The sequence below is a fragment of the Dipodomys ordii genome, unplaced genomic scaffold (genome assembly GCF_000151885.1).
Source record: "Dipodomys ordii isolate 6190 unplaced genomic scaffold, Dord_2.0 Scaffold14, whole genome shotgun sequence".
In the NCBI taxonomy this organism is placed as follows: Eukaryota; Metazoa; Chordata; class Mammalia; order Rodentia; family Heteromyidae; genus Dipodomys; species Dipodomys ordii.
This window is the reverse complement of record NW_012267230.1, coordinates 15,258,258-15,274,355: the sequence shown is the minus strand read 5'-3', so window position 1 is coordinate 15,274,355 and position 16,098 is coordinate 15,258,258. Positions and strand designations below refer to the sequence as shown.

The 16,098-nt window shown below is 63.5% G+C and overlaps 2 protein-coding genes across 2 annotated transcripts; one reads left to right on the top strand and one right to left on the bottom strand.

Moving 5' to 3' along the window:
• The first annotated feature begins 1,567 nt into the window (after window positions 1-1,567).
• On the top strand, window positions 1,568-9,309 carry Slc9a3r2 (solute carrier family 9, subfamily A (NHE3, cation proton antiporter 3), member 3 regulator 2). The gene is made up of 7 exons (XM_013011711.1): window positions 1,568-1,585; window positions 2,324-2,524; window positions 6,956-7,135; window positions 7,323-7,476; window positions 7,553-7,596; window positions 7,899-7,961; window positions 8,148-9,309. The coding sequence occupies exons 1-7, from the start codon at window positions 1,583-1,585 to the stop codon at window positions 8,304-8,306; spliced, it is 804 nt and encodes a 267-aa protein (XP_012867165.1). The 5' UTR covers window positions 1,568-1,582; the 3' UTR covers window positions 8,307-9,309.
• A 622-nt stretch (window positions 9,310-9,931) lies between these two features.
• Window positions 9,932-15,526, bottom strand: Nthl1 (nth-like DNA glycosylase 1). Its single transcript, XM_013011378.1, has 5 exons — window positions 15,263-15,526; window positions 13,990-14,160; window positions 13,018-13,177; window positions 10,228-10,333; window positions 9,932-10,147 (listed from the first exon to the last, which is right to left on the bottom strand). Exons 1-5 carry the CDS (start codon window positions 15,509-15,511, stop codon window positions 10,024-10,026), a joined length of 810 nt encoding a protein of 269 aa, XP_012866832.1. The 5' UTR covers window positions 15,512-15,526; the 3' UTR covers window positions 9,932-10,023.
• Window positions 15,527-16,098: the final 572 nt, after the last annotated feature.

Below are 16,098 nucleotides of genomic sequence, written 5' to 3'. Positions count from 1 at the left end.
CCCCCGCGCGATCCCCGGGCCCCCTCGAGATCCCCGGGCCCCCGCGCGATCTCCGGACCCCCGCGCGATCCAGGACCCCCCTCGAGATCCCCGGGCCCTCGCGCGATCCCCGGGCCCCCGCGCGAGTCCCAGATCCCCCCCGGGCGAGTCTAGGACGCCACCCCCGCGCGAGTCCAGGACTCCCCTCGAGATCCCCAGGCCCCCTCGAGATTCCCGGCCCCCCGCGCGATCCAGGACCCCCCTCGAGATCCCCGGGGTCCCACGCGATCCCCGGGCCCCCTCTAGATCCCCGGCCCCCCGCGCGAGTCCCAGACCCCCCCCCCGGCGAGTCTAGGACGCCACCCCCGCGCGAGTCCAGGACTCCCCTCGAGATCCCCGGCCCCCCTCGAGATCCCCGGGCCCCCGCGCGATCCAAGACCCCGGTGCGACCCCTGGCGGCCGGGTCCCCCCACCCCCATCCCGCCGCGGTCCGGTCGTGGTCGTGCGGGGCCCTGCGCAGGCTCCAGCACTGAGGCTCCCTGGGAAGCTCCGTCCTGACCGAAGGTGGAGGGGAAGGGAAGGGGACGCGGGGTTCCCCGCCCCGAGGGGCCGCACTGCGGCTGCTCGGCCCGCCCGGCCAGGCTCTGGCTGGTTTGGCCTTTGCAAACCGCCACCAGCGCCGCCGGGGTCAGTCGCTGGCGGCCCTGGAGTGTGTGGGCCTGGGGGAGAGCACACGGACCTGGAGGAGGAGCCGTGGCTCCGCCAGACCTGGGCAGACCTGTGTGCGTCTGCAGACAGGCATTGGTCCTGGTGTCCTGACGTGTGCGGGCTGGACATGTGTGTGCCCTGTGCACACGAGGCATGTGTACGCACAAGTGTCACGGGCGGTGTACCAGGGTGCCTCCCTCCGGGTCTGCTGGGTGCCATGGAACTGGCCCTAGTGGCAGCACGTCCCCGGACTCCCGTGGTCCCTTAAGTGCTACCACCCGATGTCCTCAGCTGGCAAAAGGCCTTCCCGCCTCCCCTCTGCAGCTTCTGTGAGGTTGGATGTCTGGCTGACCCCTCTCAGACCCTCCCTGGAGTCCAGCCTCCCTCCATCCCTTCCCTCTGGGTCTCCTGGGTCCCTCACAGCAACAGCAAGTCGGTGACCTGTCTGTGTTGTGTTCACACCCCTGGCGTCTGGAGATAACAGATTGGTGCTTGGCTGGGCTGGCCACCAACTCCTATCTCCCCGCCAGGGCCCTGTCTGTTCAACCGCCTGCTGTCCTGTCTCCCACCTGGAGTTTCCCCTGTTTCTGGCTATTTGTTCAAGAAGGGTGGGAGCTGGGCCAGAGGTTTGGCCCAACGGATGGACGGGGAGGGCCTGATAGGGGTGGCATGTCTCGCCTCTAACACCCTGCCCAGGCCCAAGTGCACCTGTTTGTCTCAGGCCTGCGGGTGACCTCTGGTCCCTCCCCCCAAGTTACAGATGAGGAAACTGATTCTCAGAGATTGTGGGGGGCTGGCTCAGTGGGGTGCTGGGTTCCCCTGTTCTGCGGGGCTGCGGGGAGAGAGGAGGGAAGGGTCAGGCTTTCCCATGTGTTGACGTTGGCTGAATGGAGTGATGGTACATGCCCCCCCCCCAGGCCGAGGGGACAGAGTGGGGTGGTTGTCTCTCCTCCCCTCAGGTGCACCCCGACGCCGGCATGCCCCACGGGAGCCCATGTGCCCTCTGTGCCCCATGACACACACACACACAGCTGTAAAGCTGTGCTGTCCCGGGGTGCTCCCCCCCCCCGCACTGTCCTGACCTGCTACTTCCGAATGTGTGGGAGCTGTAGCCACACATCCAGGGTTCCTCTCTTTGCAGGTTCAGCAGGCTGGGGTCGAGCTCCAGGTCTGTCTCTGCAGCCATCTAGGAAAGACAGGCTTTTAAACAGATTCGTGTCCAGGAACACCTGTGTACACACGTGTGTGCACGCACGCACGCATGCAGACGCGGGCCGGCACCCGCTCAGGTTTTTCTCATATCGGGACAGATGGCATCTCCCGGCTGGCTGTGTCTTGCAGCAGCTCCTGGCCTGCCTGGACAAGGCCCTAAGTCAAGGGCCAGGCCCTTAAGAGGACCACCCCCCAATCCTGGCAGCCTGGGCCTTAGTGTCAAGAGCCCAGGGAGAAGAGGGAGGGAAGGAGGGAGCTGCTGGCCCCTGGAGGTGGAGGGTGGAGCCTGCAGGCCTCTGGTGCAGCCACCCACCGCTGGCAGACCCGCCGCCTGTCTGCTGGGGCCAGCCCAGAGTGGTGGCACTGCCCATGTGCTGCCCAGGGTGTTGGCCGCCGACCCACCCCTGCTCCCGCCCCCACCCAGGTGGTGCAGAGGATCAAGGCTGTGGAGGGGCAGACGCGGCTGCTGGTGGTGGACAAAGAGACGGATGAGGAGCTCCGCCGGCGGCAGCTGACCTGCACCGAGGAGATGGCTCACGGAGGGCTTCCGCCGGCCAGCGAATCCTGGGAACTGAAGTCCGACTGGGCACGCGTGGGCAGCCTCAGTTCTGACACTGGCCAGAAGGTACGGCAGGCTCGGATTCCCGGCCACCTTGGCTTTCTCCAGGACCGCCATCTCAGCCTTTAAATAACAGCCTTTGCCTCTGGCCGCCTCCCCAAGCCTGCATTCCTTCTTCCTTTCGGGGTCCTTTCCCTCCTGCAGTGACCGCCCTATAGGTCTCTTGGGACCACTCTCCGCCTGCAATCAGCCTGCTCTCTGCGCCCGGTGGCTGAGGAATCCTGGGACATTTGAGGACGGTGTCCAGCTCTGTCCATCTGTGGGTTTTGTCCTCGTCTCTGTGTGCTGTGAGGGCCTGGGCGCAGGGCAGCTGGCCGCCTCTGTGGGTGTTGTGGCTGGATCGGGGGGGGGGGCTGGTGTCCAGAGGAGCTGCCATCAGCCCCCAGCAGCCCAGGTGCCGAGCTGGGTTGTTGTAGAGCAGGCTCACCTTCACCCCCAAACGTGGACATCAGTGGCAACCCCTCCCCCTCCCAGACCGGACCCAGAAAGAACAGGGAAAGGCCTGCTCTCTGTCCTTCCCGTGGCCAGCCCGGCCTTACCTGGAAGTCAGGAGGAAGGACCCAGACTGTGTGCGTGGCCTCTTGGAGGCTCTGGTATTATTGTGTCTTGTACCTTCCACGCTGAGTGTGTGTGTGTGAGGGGGTGGGGAGTTTGAACTCAAAGCCTTGTGGCTTGTGCTTGCTAGCTAGACCAGTGCTCTGAGTCTTTGTTTTTTTCTCCCTTCTTTTCTTTTCTTTTTTTCAACGAATCCTTTGAAGGGATTTAAGCACCAGAGGTTCCCAGGCGCCCCTTGGCGAGCCGTGGCTGAGGGCTGGTAGAGCTGTCAGGTGTGAATGAAGTCATGGGTCTGCAGGGCCCCCGGCCTCTGCCCTCTCCCCACGGGTGCTGGCTGGGCTGTGAGCCGGGCCAGGCAGGCCTGTCGTGGTGTGGGGAGAGACTCCTTCACAGCAGGACCCGTGGCTGAGGGCTGCGGTGGGCCGGGCTGTGAGGTGCTTTTTCTTCTGGGGGAGTCCAGGGCAGGTGTGGAGGCTGGGCGGCTGGGCTTTGCTCCGTGGCTGCTGACGGCCAGGACGGGACCCCGCGTGGGTGGCCAGCTGACACGGGGGAACCTGGCCGCTGCAGGCCCTGCGTGTCCTGGCCGAGGATGGGAGCCGCTTCTTTCCCAGCACCCCGCCCTCCCCGACGGGAGGAAGCCCCCCTCCCCGCCAGACGTTTGTCCATTCATTGAGACACAAACAGCTGAGTTCACCTTCCTGTGGAAAACTCTGCCCTGGACCCTTATCTGGAGGTGGGGGGGGGGCCCTGGCTCGGGTGGGGCCTTCCCCCTGGGCTATTTCAGGCTGCAGGAAGGCCTAGGGGGGGCTTCCTCCGGGCGTATTTTTAGAGAAACAAAAGGGGTAAGGTGGGCAGCCCAGGGGTCAGGCGTGCCCCTGAAGGCAGAGGAACAGCCTCTTCTGATCTCTGAAAACCGGGCTCAGAGGCTTCCCTGCGGGGCCGGGCGGCCTGTGCTCTAACTTGGGTGTTGCCGGCTGGAGGATGTGTTGCTGTGCTTTGTTGCAGGGTTGGGGGTCTCACCTGGTGCCCCTTAGCGCTGCGCTTGCCCTGCCTGGGCCTCAGTGTCCCCTGTCCTGGCCGGGACAGGGAGGTGGAGCCCCTGAGGATGCCCATGTGAGGTGGGGAGCTGTGGAGTCTTTGGTGGCTCAGCCGGGGCCGCCCTGGGGCCGGGGGTGGCTGCAGCTGTGGGGGGGGTGGCAGGGACACCCCCATGACAGAGACGGGGCTGCTGGCCGCGCCAGGGCCGGCGGCAGCGGTGCCACAGCGGGCCTGCTGCCTCCTCTCTCCCTCGGGGTCCCCACTCTGGGCCTGGGGGGGCTGCAGCTGAGTGAGGAGAGAGGCTTGGGGGAGGGGGGGCTCCCGCCCTCCTCTTCTGAGCTGGGTCCCCTCCCTGGCCCGTCTCCCTGTCCGTCTGTCCAACCATGGGTCCCGAGCAGGGCAGGGCCTCCCAGAAACTTCCTTCCTTCCTTTCTTGGGACGGAAATGTAGCTGGGGGGGGGTGTGCCTCAGCCGGGGAGGGGGGTCAGTCACCACCCTGCTCCCCAAAGTGACTCAGCCCCCCTCTGTCCCCACCCACCCATCCCCAGGGAACTGGGGTCACCGCGGGAGATAGATAAGTGGGTGGCTGTGTGTGCCGGCCAGAGAGTTTGAGCCACCGGCACAGGACCACCGCCACCCGCCCCGCCGGGCCTGTCCTGCTCCGCATGGCCCGCTCTGGGAGTGTCCTGCCGCCCGCCCCAGCCCTAGGAGCCACAACCCAGCGGCAGCAGCCCCCAGGGCTGGCACAGGTCAGGCGAGGGCCGAGCTGGAGCTGGCTGTGAGCACTGCAGCCTTCGGCTCCGGCTCCAGGGAGGGAGCGCAGATTCAGGGACCGCCAGCAACAATGGGGGCCTTTCTCTGCCAGGCCTAGTGAGTCACCCGGGTGGGGGCATAGCCTGGCTCCCAGGGCACCTCCATGCCAGCCTCTTTGTCTGGTGACAGGCTTGGACTGGGAGCTAGGGCTTGCGCGGCGTGTTGACCGTGGGGCTGGGAGCCCGTGGGAGCCGCCTGCCTGCCTGCCTGCCTGCGGGAGGCGGCAGGAAGTGCGCTGAGCCAGCCCCTGGACGAGGAATGCTAGCAATGCGCCCCTCCTGCTGCTTATGGGGGGGCACCTCTCCTCCCCTGCCCTCAACACCCCACAGCTTGGCCAATGGGGCTCCCGTGTTGGGGTCCCAGGGCATCTATCCGCAGCCGCAGGACCCTACCCTGTGTGTAAACAGAGGGGTTGAGAGTTGCTGGGTGTGGTGTTCCCTGAGCTGAGTGTGCTGGGGCAGGGGACAGCCAGCGTGACCCCCCTGACCCCCCAGAACACGGATGTGGCCTCCGCCTGGCCTCGTGACTCTGTGACCCCGGATCCCCCGCCAAATCCTGCTTCCCGTTTGGAGCCTTGAGAAAGCCCATCCTACAGACAGTTACAGGAAGAGGCCACAGGCGGGGGGGGGGTGGCACCGTGGAACTGGGTGTGTCTCAGGACCATGCCCTGTGGCCCTGCTCCTGTGCTGTGTCCGCAAGCCTCGCCGGCCCATGCCACACCGCCAGGCCTCTGGGAGCTGGCTCTGGTTTCTGTCTCTGCTTCTGCTCTTCCTTCCCTTCTTTTCCCTCCCTCGCTCTTTCCCTCCCTTTCTTTCCCTTCCCTCCCTCCTCGTGGGTGGGTTGGGGAGGGCTGCCTTGACCTGCACCCTGACTGTGTCCCTCCCTGACACTTCTGTGGGGGGACGCCAGACCTGTCCCAAAGCCCTAGGGCTGGCTGGGACGCGTCACCAGAGCTGGGCTCTGGAGAGTCCTGGATTTGGCTCCCTTGGCAGCCCCCCCCATGAGCCCCCAGGGGCTCAGGGGCAGCGCCAGTCCCCAAACTTCCTGGCACGGTGGGGCAGATGGTGGCCATACTGTGAGGGGGTTGAGAGGGCCAGCAGGAGGAGGGTCTCACCGGACTCTGGGGTGCGGGAAGGGCTTCCTGACGCAAGGCTGAGAGGGCCGGAGTCCTGCACTTGCTCCCTGGCCGGCACAGAGGTCCACAGGGCGCTTCAGGAGGCCGAGGGCCCGGTGCCCCTGTGAGCCCAGCCAGTGCGCTCACCTGCGCACCCCCCCCCAGAAACCTGAGCCCCGCCGCCCTGTGTAACTGAGCACCAGCAGCCTCTGGCCATTCAACAGCACAGCCACTGCCCTGGCCCCCTGGCCGGGTGGGGGTCAGCACCAAGCCCAGCCTCTGCCTGCACAGCCCCCTCTCCCCTGCCTTGCAAGTCCCCCTGCAGGATGCCAGAGGTAAAGTGAGGCAGGGCTGGGGGGGGCAGTGCGAGTTCTGTGGGGCTCCGGGAGTCCTTCCGCAAGGGGATCTTGCCTTCCAGTCCTTTCTGGGCCCCAGCGGGGTGGGGGCGTCTCCCGTGTGTGTGTGCTGGAATGTGAAAGCAAACACAGCCGGCACCAAGCAGCCCTGCCGCCCAACTGCCTCTCTGAGGCCTGGGGAGAAAGCAAAGCTGCCCGGGCCCACAGGCGGGGAGGGGTGCAGAGGTGGGGATGGGAGGCATGGGCACCCCTCCCTCCCTGCGTGTGGCCCCAGCTCCCTGGATCCTGTGCTGTGTGTGTGTGTGTGTGTGAGACATACTGCCTGGCCCTCTCTACCTCCTGAACCTGCACCCCCAGGTGTGGGGTCCACCTGAGGTTCTGTGTTTGGAAACAGGTTCTGCCCCAAACTCCACAGCGAGAGCCGGGCCACAGGCGGCTTCACGGAGCCCGTGGGGTGTGGGGTGGAGTCTGTAGCTGTTTGGGGCTTGGTCGTGAGCCGCGTGGGGAGGAGTGGCTGCCGAGGCTGGAGGCCAGCCAGATGCCCCTCTCCTGTGCCCACAGGGTGTCAATGGGCCCCCAAGAGAGCTGCGCCCGCGGCTCTGCCATATGCGCAAAGGACCCCAGGGCTACGGCTTCAACCTGCACAGCGACAAGTCCCGGCCGGGCCAGTACATCCGCTCTGTGGACCCGGACTCCCCTGCCTCCCACTCTGGCCTCCGGGCCCAGGACCGGCTCATCGAGGTACTGCCCCCCCATCTGCGCGTCTGTGTCCTGGGCCCTGGCCCCCCACAGGGGAAGGGGAGCCACGGGGAACCTGAGCTGGCGCTCGGCTGGTGTGGCTCTGATGAATATTTGATGGCACACGGGGCCGGGTGGCGCGGGGCGGCCTGCCCCTGGCCGGGCTGACCCCGGGTGTGGCGGGCGGCAGGTGAATGGACGCAACGTGGAGGACCTGCGCCACGCCCAAGTTGTGGCCAGCATCAAGGCGCGGGAGGACGAGGCCCGGCTGCTGGTGGTGGACCCCGAGACGGACGAGTACTTCAAGCGGCTGCGGGTCACCCCTACTGAGCAGCACGTGGAAGGTGGGCTGCCACCCCAAGGGGGCGGGGTGGGGGGCCGTGGGAAAGCGGGGTGGCCACCGACACACTGTCCCCGCAGGTCCACTGCCATCGCCAGTCACCAACGGGACCGGCTCCGCCCAGGTGAGAAGACACCTCCCGGGTCACCGCCTTCCCCGTGCCCCGTCCCCAGCACTGCACGGGGGCCGCGTCTCCTTCAGCCCCCAGGTCCAGGTCCCTGGGAGCTGGTACTGGCCTCACCCCGGGGGGGACGCCCCCTGCCGCTGCCCCGTGCCCGCAGGCGCAGCCGCTCGCCTGGCCAGGGCTGGTGCCACGTCCTGCCCGGCCGGCTGTGTGGTGCTCGCTGCTGCGGGGAGGGGGGGCAGGTGTCTCTATGGAGGTGTGTTGGTGGGGGCCGAGGCCACAACGTGCCCTTGGTTTCCTAGCTCAATGGTGGTTCAGTGTGCTCGTCCCGCAGCGACCTGCCCGGCTCCGACAAGGACACTGAGGTAACTCCTCTGCTGTGCTCACGGCGGGCGCCAGGGGAGCAGGGGCGGGTCCTGCAGAGCAGTCCCAGGGACCCCAACTCCCCCCCAGCCCCGCAGGAGGCCTTGGGTATGAGCTCCGTGGGAGACTCTGTTCTGGGGCATGAGTCTAGAGCTCACATCTGCCCCGTTCCCCCCCATCCCTCCCAGGATGGCAGTGCCTGGAAGAGAGACCCCTTCCAGGAGAGCGGCCTCCACCTCAGCCCCACGGCAGCCGAAGCCAAGGAGAAGGCTCGAGCCACGCGGGTCAACAAGCGGGCACCGCAGATGGACTGGAACCGGAAGCGGGAGATCTTCAGCAACTTCTGAGCCCCTCCCCGCTGTCCGGGCCCCTGGACCTCCTCCTGTGCCGACCTCGGGACCGAAACAAGCCCCTCTGGCCTCAGTGGACGAGAGGGCGGTCTCCACGCCACCCAGAAAACTACCCATGCCCCAGGGAGTCCCCAGTCCTGCCTCCCATCCACTGGGAGCTGGGGCTGCTGCAGCAGGTGGAAGGGGAGGGAGAGGCAGAGACATGAGGGACACAGAGATCAGAGACAGGAAGAGAGACACCAGGAGAATGAGAAAGACAGACAGAGAGAGAGAGGAGAGGAGGACAGTGTGCGACTGCTGGCCAGCGTCTTTGCTGCTCTACCCTGGGTCTGCTGACTAAAAGGAACGAGTTTCTGCTTTTTTTTTTTTTCCAAAAAGATCTCCAGCTCCCCACATGTTTCCACTTAATACGAGAGCCCCCCTTCCCCCCACCAGGACACGCTCTCCAAATAACCGCAATAAAACAAACCTTTCACGGCAAACCATTTCCTCCACGACCCCTCGGCCGCGCCATCCTGAGTGGAGCCCCGGGGCCCAGGCCAGGTCCACATGGGACTCTGGGTAAGGCTGGAGAAGCCAGGCATTGCTGTGAGAGCTGTCCTCCACCCTCCCCATGACCCCCCTGGTGTGTGGGGTTCCTAGGCCAGCCCCCCCCGACCCCCGCTTCTCTGTGCTGCTCCCACCTTGCGGGTGGGCTGGAGTGAAGGGCCTGGGCTTGATGACAAAGGCCCCATCCCCCAAGGGGACGGCCTCCGGACAGGCCCCCGGTCCTGCACCTCTGCTCCAGGCCTGGGGATCACGGAGCTGCTCCCTGGAAGACCCCTGGGCTTCAGAAACCAGCCCCTGCCTTGCGCCTGCCTGGCGCCCACCCCCAGACACCCCGTCAACTCCGCCCTTTCCTCGGCACCCTGAACCGCTGGACCTGACCGACCAGCACTGCTGTCTGCCTTGTAAGCCATAGCGCATGCGCGCCCTCAGAATAAACGGGCCTTGCCTCTGACCCCGTGTCTGTCCCGAGTCTCTGGTCGAGTGAGGGCTGGAGGTGGGGGCCCTGGGGGGGCGAGGCTCGTTCTAAGGGAGCCACAGTGGCCTGCAGACCAAGCGGCTTCTCGACTGGGCCTCAGGACCTGTCCTGTGCCACAGTCGATCAGATTCTGGGGGCCCTGCCCCTTTCCACACGGCGGGTACCCACCCGCCTCCTGCCCTCCGGCTGGTGGGTCTCAGGCCAAGCCCCACGCGCTGTCCGTCAGAGCCCGGCCTCCCTCTCTCCCTTTCTGAGGATGTGTGTGTGTGTGGTATGTAGGGGCTGTGGGGGGAGGCTGGGGGTGGAGGGAATGGGCTCTTGCACAAGCTCAAGAGCTGGTGGGGGTTCTGGGTGGAGAACCTGCCTGTAGACCGCGAGGCCATGGGCTGCAGCTGCCTGCAGCTGGCTGCCTATTTCTGCCTGCTGGTTCTTGGTGCCCCACGCTGTCCTCCCTCCGTCCCTCCCTCCCTAAGTACACACTGTGGGTTGTGTCACGTTGCCCCCCCCCAGGTGGCCCTGCTCCAAACACATGAGCACGGGGCACAGGCATGCCTGCTCCTACACCTCAGGAAAAGAAGGCAGCCAGACTCCAACTGTAAACCCCCCAACGTTTATTAGACTGTGGCTCCCCAAGCAAAGGCACTTTACAGATAGCGGCCGCTTCAGCACCCAGGCCAAAGCCCCTGGAGCTCAGAAGCCCTGGGCAGCCGGACACAGGGCCCGGTTGAGGCAGGTCTGGCAGCGGGGGTGGACAGGCAGGCAGGTCTGCTGGCCGAAGCCCACCAGCAGCCCGTTGATCTCGCCCCACAGCTCCCTGTGAGGAGGAGGGCGGGGTGAGAGGGAGAAGAGGGAGCGGGAGCCCTTCCCGCTGGTCTCCCACCCACCCCGGCATACCTGGGCAGCCATTCCTCCAGGGCTTCCCGCGTCTTCTCTGGGGACTTGGTTGCCTTCTTGGTCCATCCCAGCCGGTTAGCAATCCTGTGCACGTGAGTGTCCACTGCTGCACGGCAAAGGGCAGAGGAAGCAGGGACGCGCTGAGGGCTGGGGCCACAGTGCTGGCTGAGGGTCTGAGTGGCTGCTACGCCTCTGCCACTGGGCTACCTCAGGTGTCAGCACCCCAATCACGGGGCAGCTTGGGGGGCGGGCAGCTTCTGCTTTGGCCTGACCCATTCTCAGATGCTCTTTTTTTTTTTTGGGGGGTCTGGTCATGGGGCCTGAACTCTGTGTCTGGGTGCTGTCCCTCAGCTCTTCAGCTCAAGGCTAGCGCTCTACCACTTGAGCCACAACTGCCACTTCCAGCTTTTTTCCTTTTGCTTATGTGGTGCTGAGGAATCGAACCCAGGGCCTCAGGCATGCAAGGCAAGCGCTCTACCACTGAGCCACCTTCCCAGCCCTCTCAGATGCTCTTGTTTGGTGCCACCTTAACACGTGTGTGTGTGTGTGTGTGTGTGTGTAAGCACTGCTGCCCTGGGCTCGTCTTCTCTTGACAGTAACACAGCTAACCCAGGTACAACACTTGAGTCAGGCCCTGTGCTGAGATTTACCTGCCTCAGATTAGGAAGTTGTTCTGGCGCCCGGGGCTGGGGACTGGTCCTAGGGCTTGCACTCAGGGCCTGGGCACTGTCCTTAAGCTTTGTTGCTCAAAGCTAGCATTCTACTACTTGAGCCATAGCTCCATTTCCAGTTTTTCTGGTGCTTAATTGGAGCTAAGAGTCTCACAGACTTTCCTGTTCTGGCTGGCTTTGAATCACGATCCTTAGATTTCAGTCTCCTGAGTTGCTAGGATGACAGGCGTGAGCCACCGGCGCCCGGCCTCAGGAAGTCTTTATGAGGCACCTAGCCATAGAAACTGAAGCCTAGCAGGGTGCTCACTCCAAAGTGTGTGCTTTCTGGGGGTGCAGCCCAGCGGCAGAGGCATGCTTAGGGTGAATGAAGAAACACAACACGAAGCGTGGACTCCCCCACCTACAGTCCCTGGGGAGAAGGCCTGCTTCCTCGGACCAGACTCCCGGGGTTCACAGTGGAGCGGCACAGCTTGGCGCAGTGAAGTGGCCCGCGGTCACTGCCATTAGACACCAGGGACCAAGTGGGCCTGGTGGCCGCAGCTGTGTCACACCTGCTCCTATCAACTGGCCACCATGACTCTCACTGGGGCGGCCTCCTGCCCAGCTGCAGCCCTGGCCCTGCTAAGTGAAAGTCACCCCCCTGCCAGCTTCCTGTTTCCCGGCAGCCTGAAGCTGTAGGCAGAGGACAAAGGTCAAAGGACCACACCATGGGATCCCCGAGCCTCAGTTTCCTCCTCTGTAACACGGGGATGGCTGTGTTCCTCACGACACACAGGCCCAAGACTGGGCCCTGTCCTGTGTGAGGCTCCCGTGCCAGCCAGAAGAGCTTTCTATGCAGCTGGGCAGTTAAAAAGGGCAAACGTGTCACTATTTTGGAGCCAAGAGCCTGACCCGAGGTTGTCCAGTGGCATGTAGAGGGCAGAGCTAGAACACACTCCTGTTCCCCACGGCTCCAGCTTATTAAGAGGGAGGACTTCTTTCCTTTAGGAGGAAACCCTCAGGTCTCCCTGTTGGCAGCCACCAGAGGCTGGCATTCCGACACCATCTCAACTTAATGCCACAGGCCCCTCCCCGAGAGAATGGCCCAACCTCAACACAGCACTCCTGGGACACGGGCAGCTGAGGACAGCACCCAGATAAGCTCAAGTATCTGCTGAGAGGCTGGTGGCGGGGAACCGAGTCAGGTGCAGGGAGGCCAGCCTGGCTCTTCCGGGGGCTGCTGCTCTGCAGTCTTTCTGAGGGGCCACCGGCTCCCAACAGAGCCCTGGACCCCTAGCTGCCCTCTCCCCACCTCACGGCCGGCACGGGGGACTTCCCTGAGAGCCTCTCACCTCCACGGCTGGCCCAATCCCAGAGGAGCCTGCAGTGTGGGGGCACACCGGGAGGCTGGGGCCAAACCCTGGTTTCTGGGTTGGCAGGTCTGCTGTTTTTCCTGAGGAGGAAGCAGCGTGGTGCCTGCCTCAGTGAGTCGTCTGTGCCAGGAGGAAAAGGGTTCCAGGAACTGCTTCCTCTTCCTCCTCTTCTTCCTCCTTCTCTGCCCCAGCCTGCCTCAGATTGTCCCACTTATTCATCTCATTCCAGAACTTTCTGCTCCTGCCCTGTAGCTTTTTTTTTGGCCAGTCCTGGGGCTTGCACTCAGGGCTTGGGCACTGTTTCTGAGCTTCTTTGGCTCAAGGCTAGCACTCTGCCACTTGAGCCACAGCACCACTTCTGGTTTTTTCAGCATATGTGGTGCTGAGGAATTGAACCCAGGGCTTCATGCACGCTAGGCAAGCACTCTACCACTGAGCCACCTGCCTGGCCCCTGCCCTGTAGCTTTGCAGACAATGCTCCTGGTGTCTGGAACCTGCCTCCTCCTCGTGGCTTGGCTTACTCTACCTGCCCGGCACTCTCCGCTGAAATACCAAGTTACTGACTCCTCCCAGCGGCCACACAGACCTGCCCCTGGCTCTCAGCAAACGTGAGCGCCTGCCGTCACTCTCAGCAACGAGCAGCCTGCAAACACCTTTCCGACCGTTTGGGCTGAGTCCTGAGTGATACTAGAGCTGGGGTCACAGGTCACAGGTCACAGGGGCAGCGGAGAGCCGGCTCCTCCCTCTCTGTGGTACGTGCCACTCACCTATGCCCGACACAGAGCCCCAGGCCACAGCCATAGCCAAGTGTGCCATTTTGGGCCCAACTCCGGGCAGGGCCACCAGCTCCGCCACGGAGGCTGGGATGTCACCGTCGTAGTGCTGCTGCAGGATGGCACTGGTCTGCTTGATGAACTTGACCTTGCTCTGAAAGACAGTGGCGAGGTTCATAGCCGGACCTGGAAAGACGGGGGCCCTGGAGAGCCCCACAGGTACCCAGCTGCCAGCCGCCTGCCCAGAACTCTTACAGGGGCGCCGGGTGGCCCTTCTGCCCAGAGGGGGAGAGGGGGACGGGGGAGGTCCCCAGGCAGGTCTGGATGCCTGGTTTTACTGCTCACACAGGTCAATGACATGACTACTGCGGGACCTGGCCTGGGGCTCCCTGACCTCTGGTCCCCCAGAAGCTGGGTTCAGGACATGAAGGCAAGCCGTGCCTAGGAGCTGGGCTTGGCGGCACCTGGGCCTTTGGGAAGGAAGGCTGGAGCCCGGGCTTTTGGGCGGGCCAGGCGGTTCTCATCCTGTGCCTATTTAAAACCCATCTGACACACGGCAGCCCACACGGTGCCAAGGGAAGCGGCCCCACCCACCCAGCTGCCACTTTCAACAGATCCACCCACCAACTACCCAGGGCTCTTCGGGGTCGGGAACAGCCTCTTTTGGGTGTGCCATTCAGACTCCAGGGAGGCGAGGAGTAAACAAAAGGGAAAGCAAGGAAGGGAAGGGCGGGCGACTGGGTGGGGAGCTTGAGGAAGGAAGGGGGGACCAACAGGAAAGGCTAAGGAGCACCAAGGACAGGCACCAGCCCCACAGCCTGGCCCCTCCCTCGGGGGGTGGAGGTGGGCAGGAGGCGAAGCAGAGGCATCAGGGGCTCTGGCGGTCAGAGACGCCTGCCTTGCTCGCTGACTGTGTGTCTCCGAGGCTAGTGCCGTCCTTGGTCCCGTTGTCAGAAGCAGGCTCACCCTCCAGAAGCCCACGGGGTAGATGAGCTGGCCCAGTGTGCTGTCATCCGTCTGCAGGATACTGTCCACTGTCAGCCCCCGGGCCCGCAGCCGCTTCATGGCACCGGCCGTCACCTGGTCTTTGGTCTGGCTGGAGAGCATCAGTGACAAGAGCACCTGGTATCTCTGCACCTGCTCGAGAGGTGACAGGGACCAGGGAGGAAGTGGGCCCTGGCTCTCCACACCTCCACGTGGTACCCTCACCTCCTACCCACGGGGGTCCATGGGGCCATCACCCAGGACATGGCATGTGCCTCCCAGGACAGGACAATGTGAAGCCTAAATGAATTAGCAAAATACCAGGGATCACACTGGGCGCCGGTGGCTCATGCCTGTCATCCTAGCTACTCAGGAGGATGAGATCTGAGGATTGTGGTTTGAAGCCAGTCCCAACAGGAAAATCCATGAGACTCTTATTTCCAATTATCCACCAGAAAACTGGAAGTGGCGCTGTGGCTCCAAGTGGTAGAGGACTAACCACGAGTGAAAAAGCCTGGGCCCTGAGTTCAAGTCTCACAACCAAAACCAAAAACCAAATCAAATCAGAAAAAAAAACCACAACAGTAAAAAACAAAACAACTTGCTGGGCGCTTGTGGCTCACACCTGTAATCCCAGCTACTCAGGAGGCTGAGATCTGAGGATCACAGTTCAAAGCCAGCCTGGGCAGGAAAAATCCATGAGACTCTGATCTCCAACAAACCACTAAGAAAACTTGAAGTGGCACTGTGGCTCAAGTGATAGAGCGCTTGCCTTAAGCTGAAGAGCTGAGGGACAGCGCCCAGGCCCAGAGTTCAAGCCCCAGGACTGATCAAAAACAGAAACAAAAAAATGACTACCCATTTTATGGGCAAGAAAGCACGTCAGACACAAAAATATGGATATCAACTGGTAGCAGAGGGGGGATGAGAATTCTTGTTGTCTAAGGAGTTAGGTTTCACGTTGGCAAAGTATTATTGAATGTCCACACTGGCTAGCACTGTGCCAAGGAAAAATGTACAGCCGAGGCCCGGGGCCCCACAGGTGGAGTGGTTACAACGAAGCAGCAATGCTGCCAGGTACTCTGGGCTATGTGCTCTCAGGATGCCATCTGCAGGGGAGGGTCAGGTGGACAGAGAGCTGCCAGTTCTCGAGCTTTCATGTCAGAGGTCAGAGGCCTGAGAGGAAGCACGCATATTTCTTGCCTGGAGAAAGCAGGTGTGTATGGGTCCGCTGTGTGATGGAGTCCCTACTCACTTTTGGAGGGACACTGGTGTCATAGCAGTGCTCAGCGCCCAGCTGGTCCACAGGTGCATCCTTCTGGCTTCTCATGGTACGAATGTTAGCCAGCTGTCGCTGCCAGTCTGGAGGCTCCCAGGCAGGCACCCGGAGGGGCTCAGCCCCGGCCCCTTCCTCACCATTTGAAGCCTCGTAAGCCACACGAAGTCTCTTCCAGGGCCGTTTCACAGGCTTGTGGCTTTGTCTTCCTTCTGCAAAAAGTGTCATTCAGTCTGAGGAGCAGGGTGAGAGTAGGCCACACGTGCTACCTGCCTGCTGGGCTACCCATTTAGTTACTTATTCATTCACTGAACGACTGCTCACGATCAGAGCGGAGACTGTCCTTGGCAGGGTAGGGACAAAGCACAAGTCAGCACCCAACTGATCATGGAAGCTGCATCCGAGAGCACTTTCTAACAGCCTAGCTTGGGCGAGTACCACTCTCCTTGGCAATCAGGATGAACTCCAACCTCACAAGCTCCTGTGGCTCTGGCATTCTGGCCGGCCTTCCTCCCGACCCCCCCAGGGCCAGGCCGAGGTCCGCTGCGCCGGGTCCTCAGGGGCCACAGGACGGGCGTTCGGTGGATGCCTGGCCCTTTCCTGTGTTCTCTCGGCCCGGCGTCCCAGCTCCCCAGCTGGGGAAGACTCCCCTCAGGGAACATTCTAGGCGCCCAGCCGGGCTGGGACGGAGGCGGCTCCGGGGACTGGCGCACCGCAAGGGCTCAGGGCCGAGCCGTCAGCCTGGGAACCAGGATGGGTGTGCGGGAGCGCCCGCGCCCGGCGGCCAGGGGTGCCGGGTCAGACGCCAGCCCCCC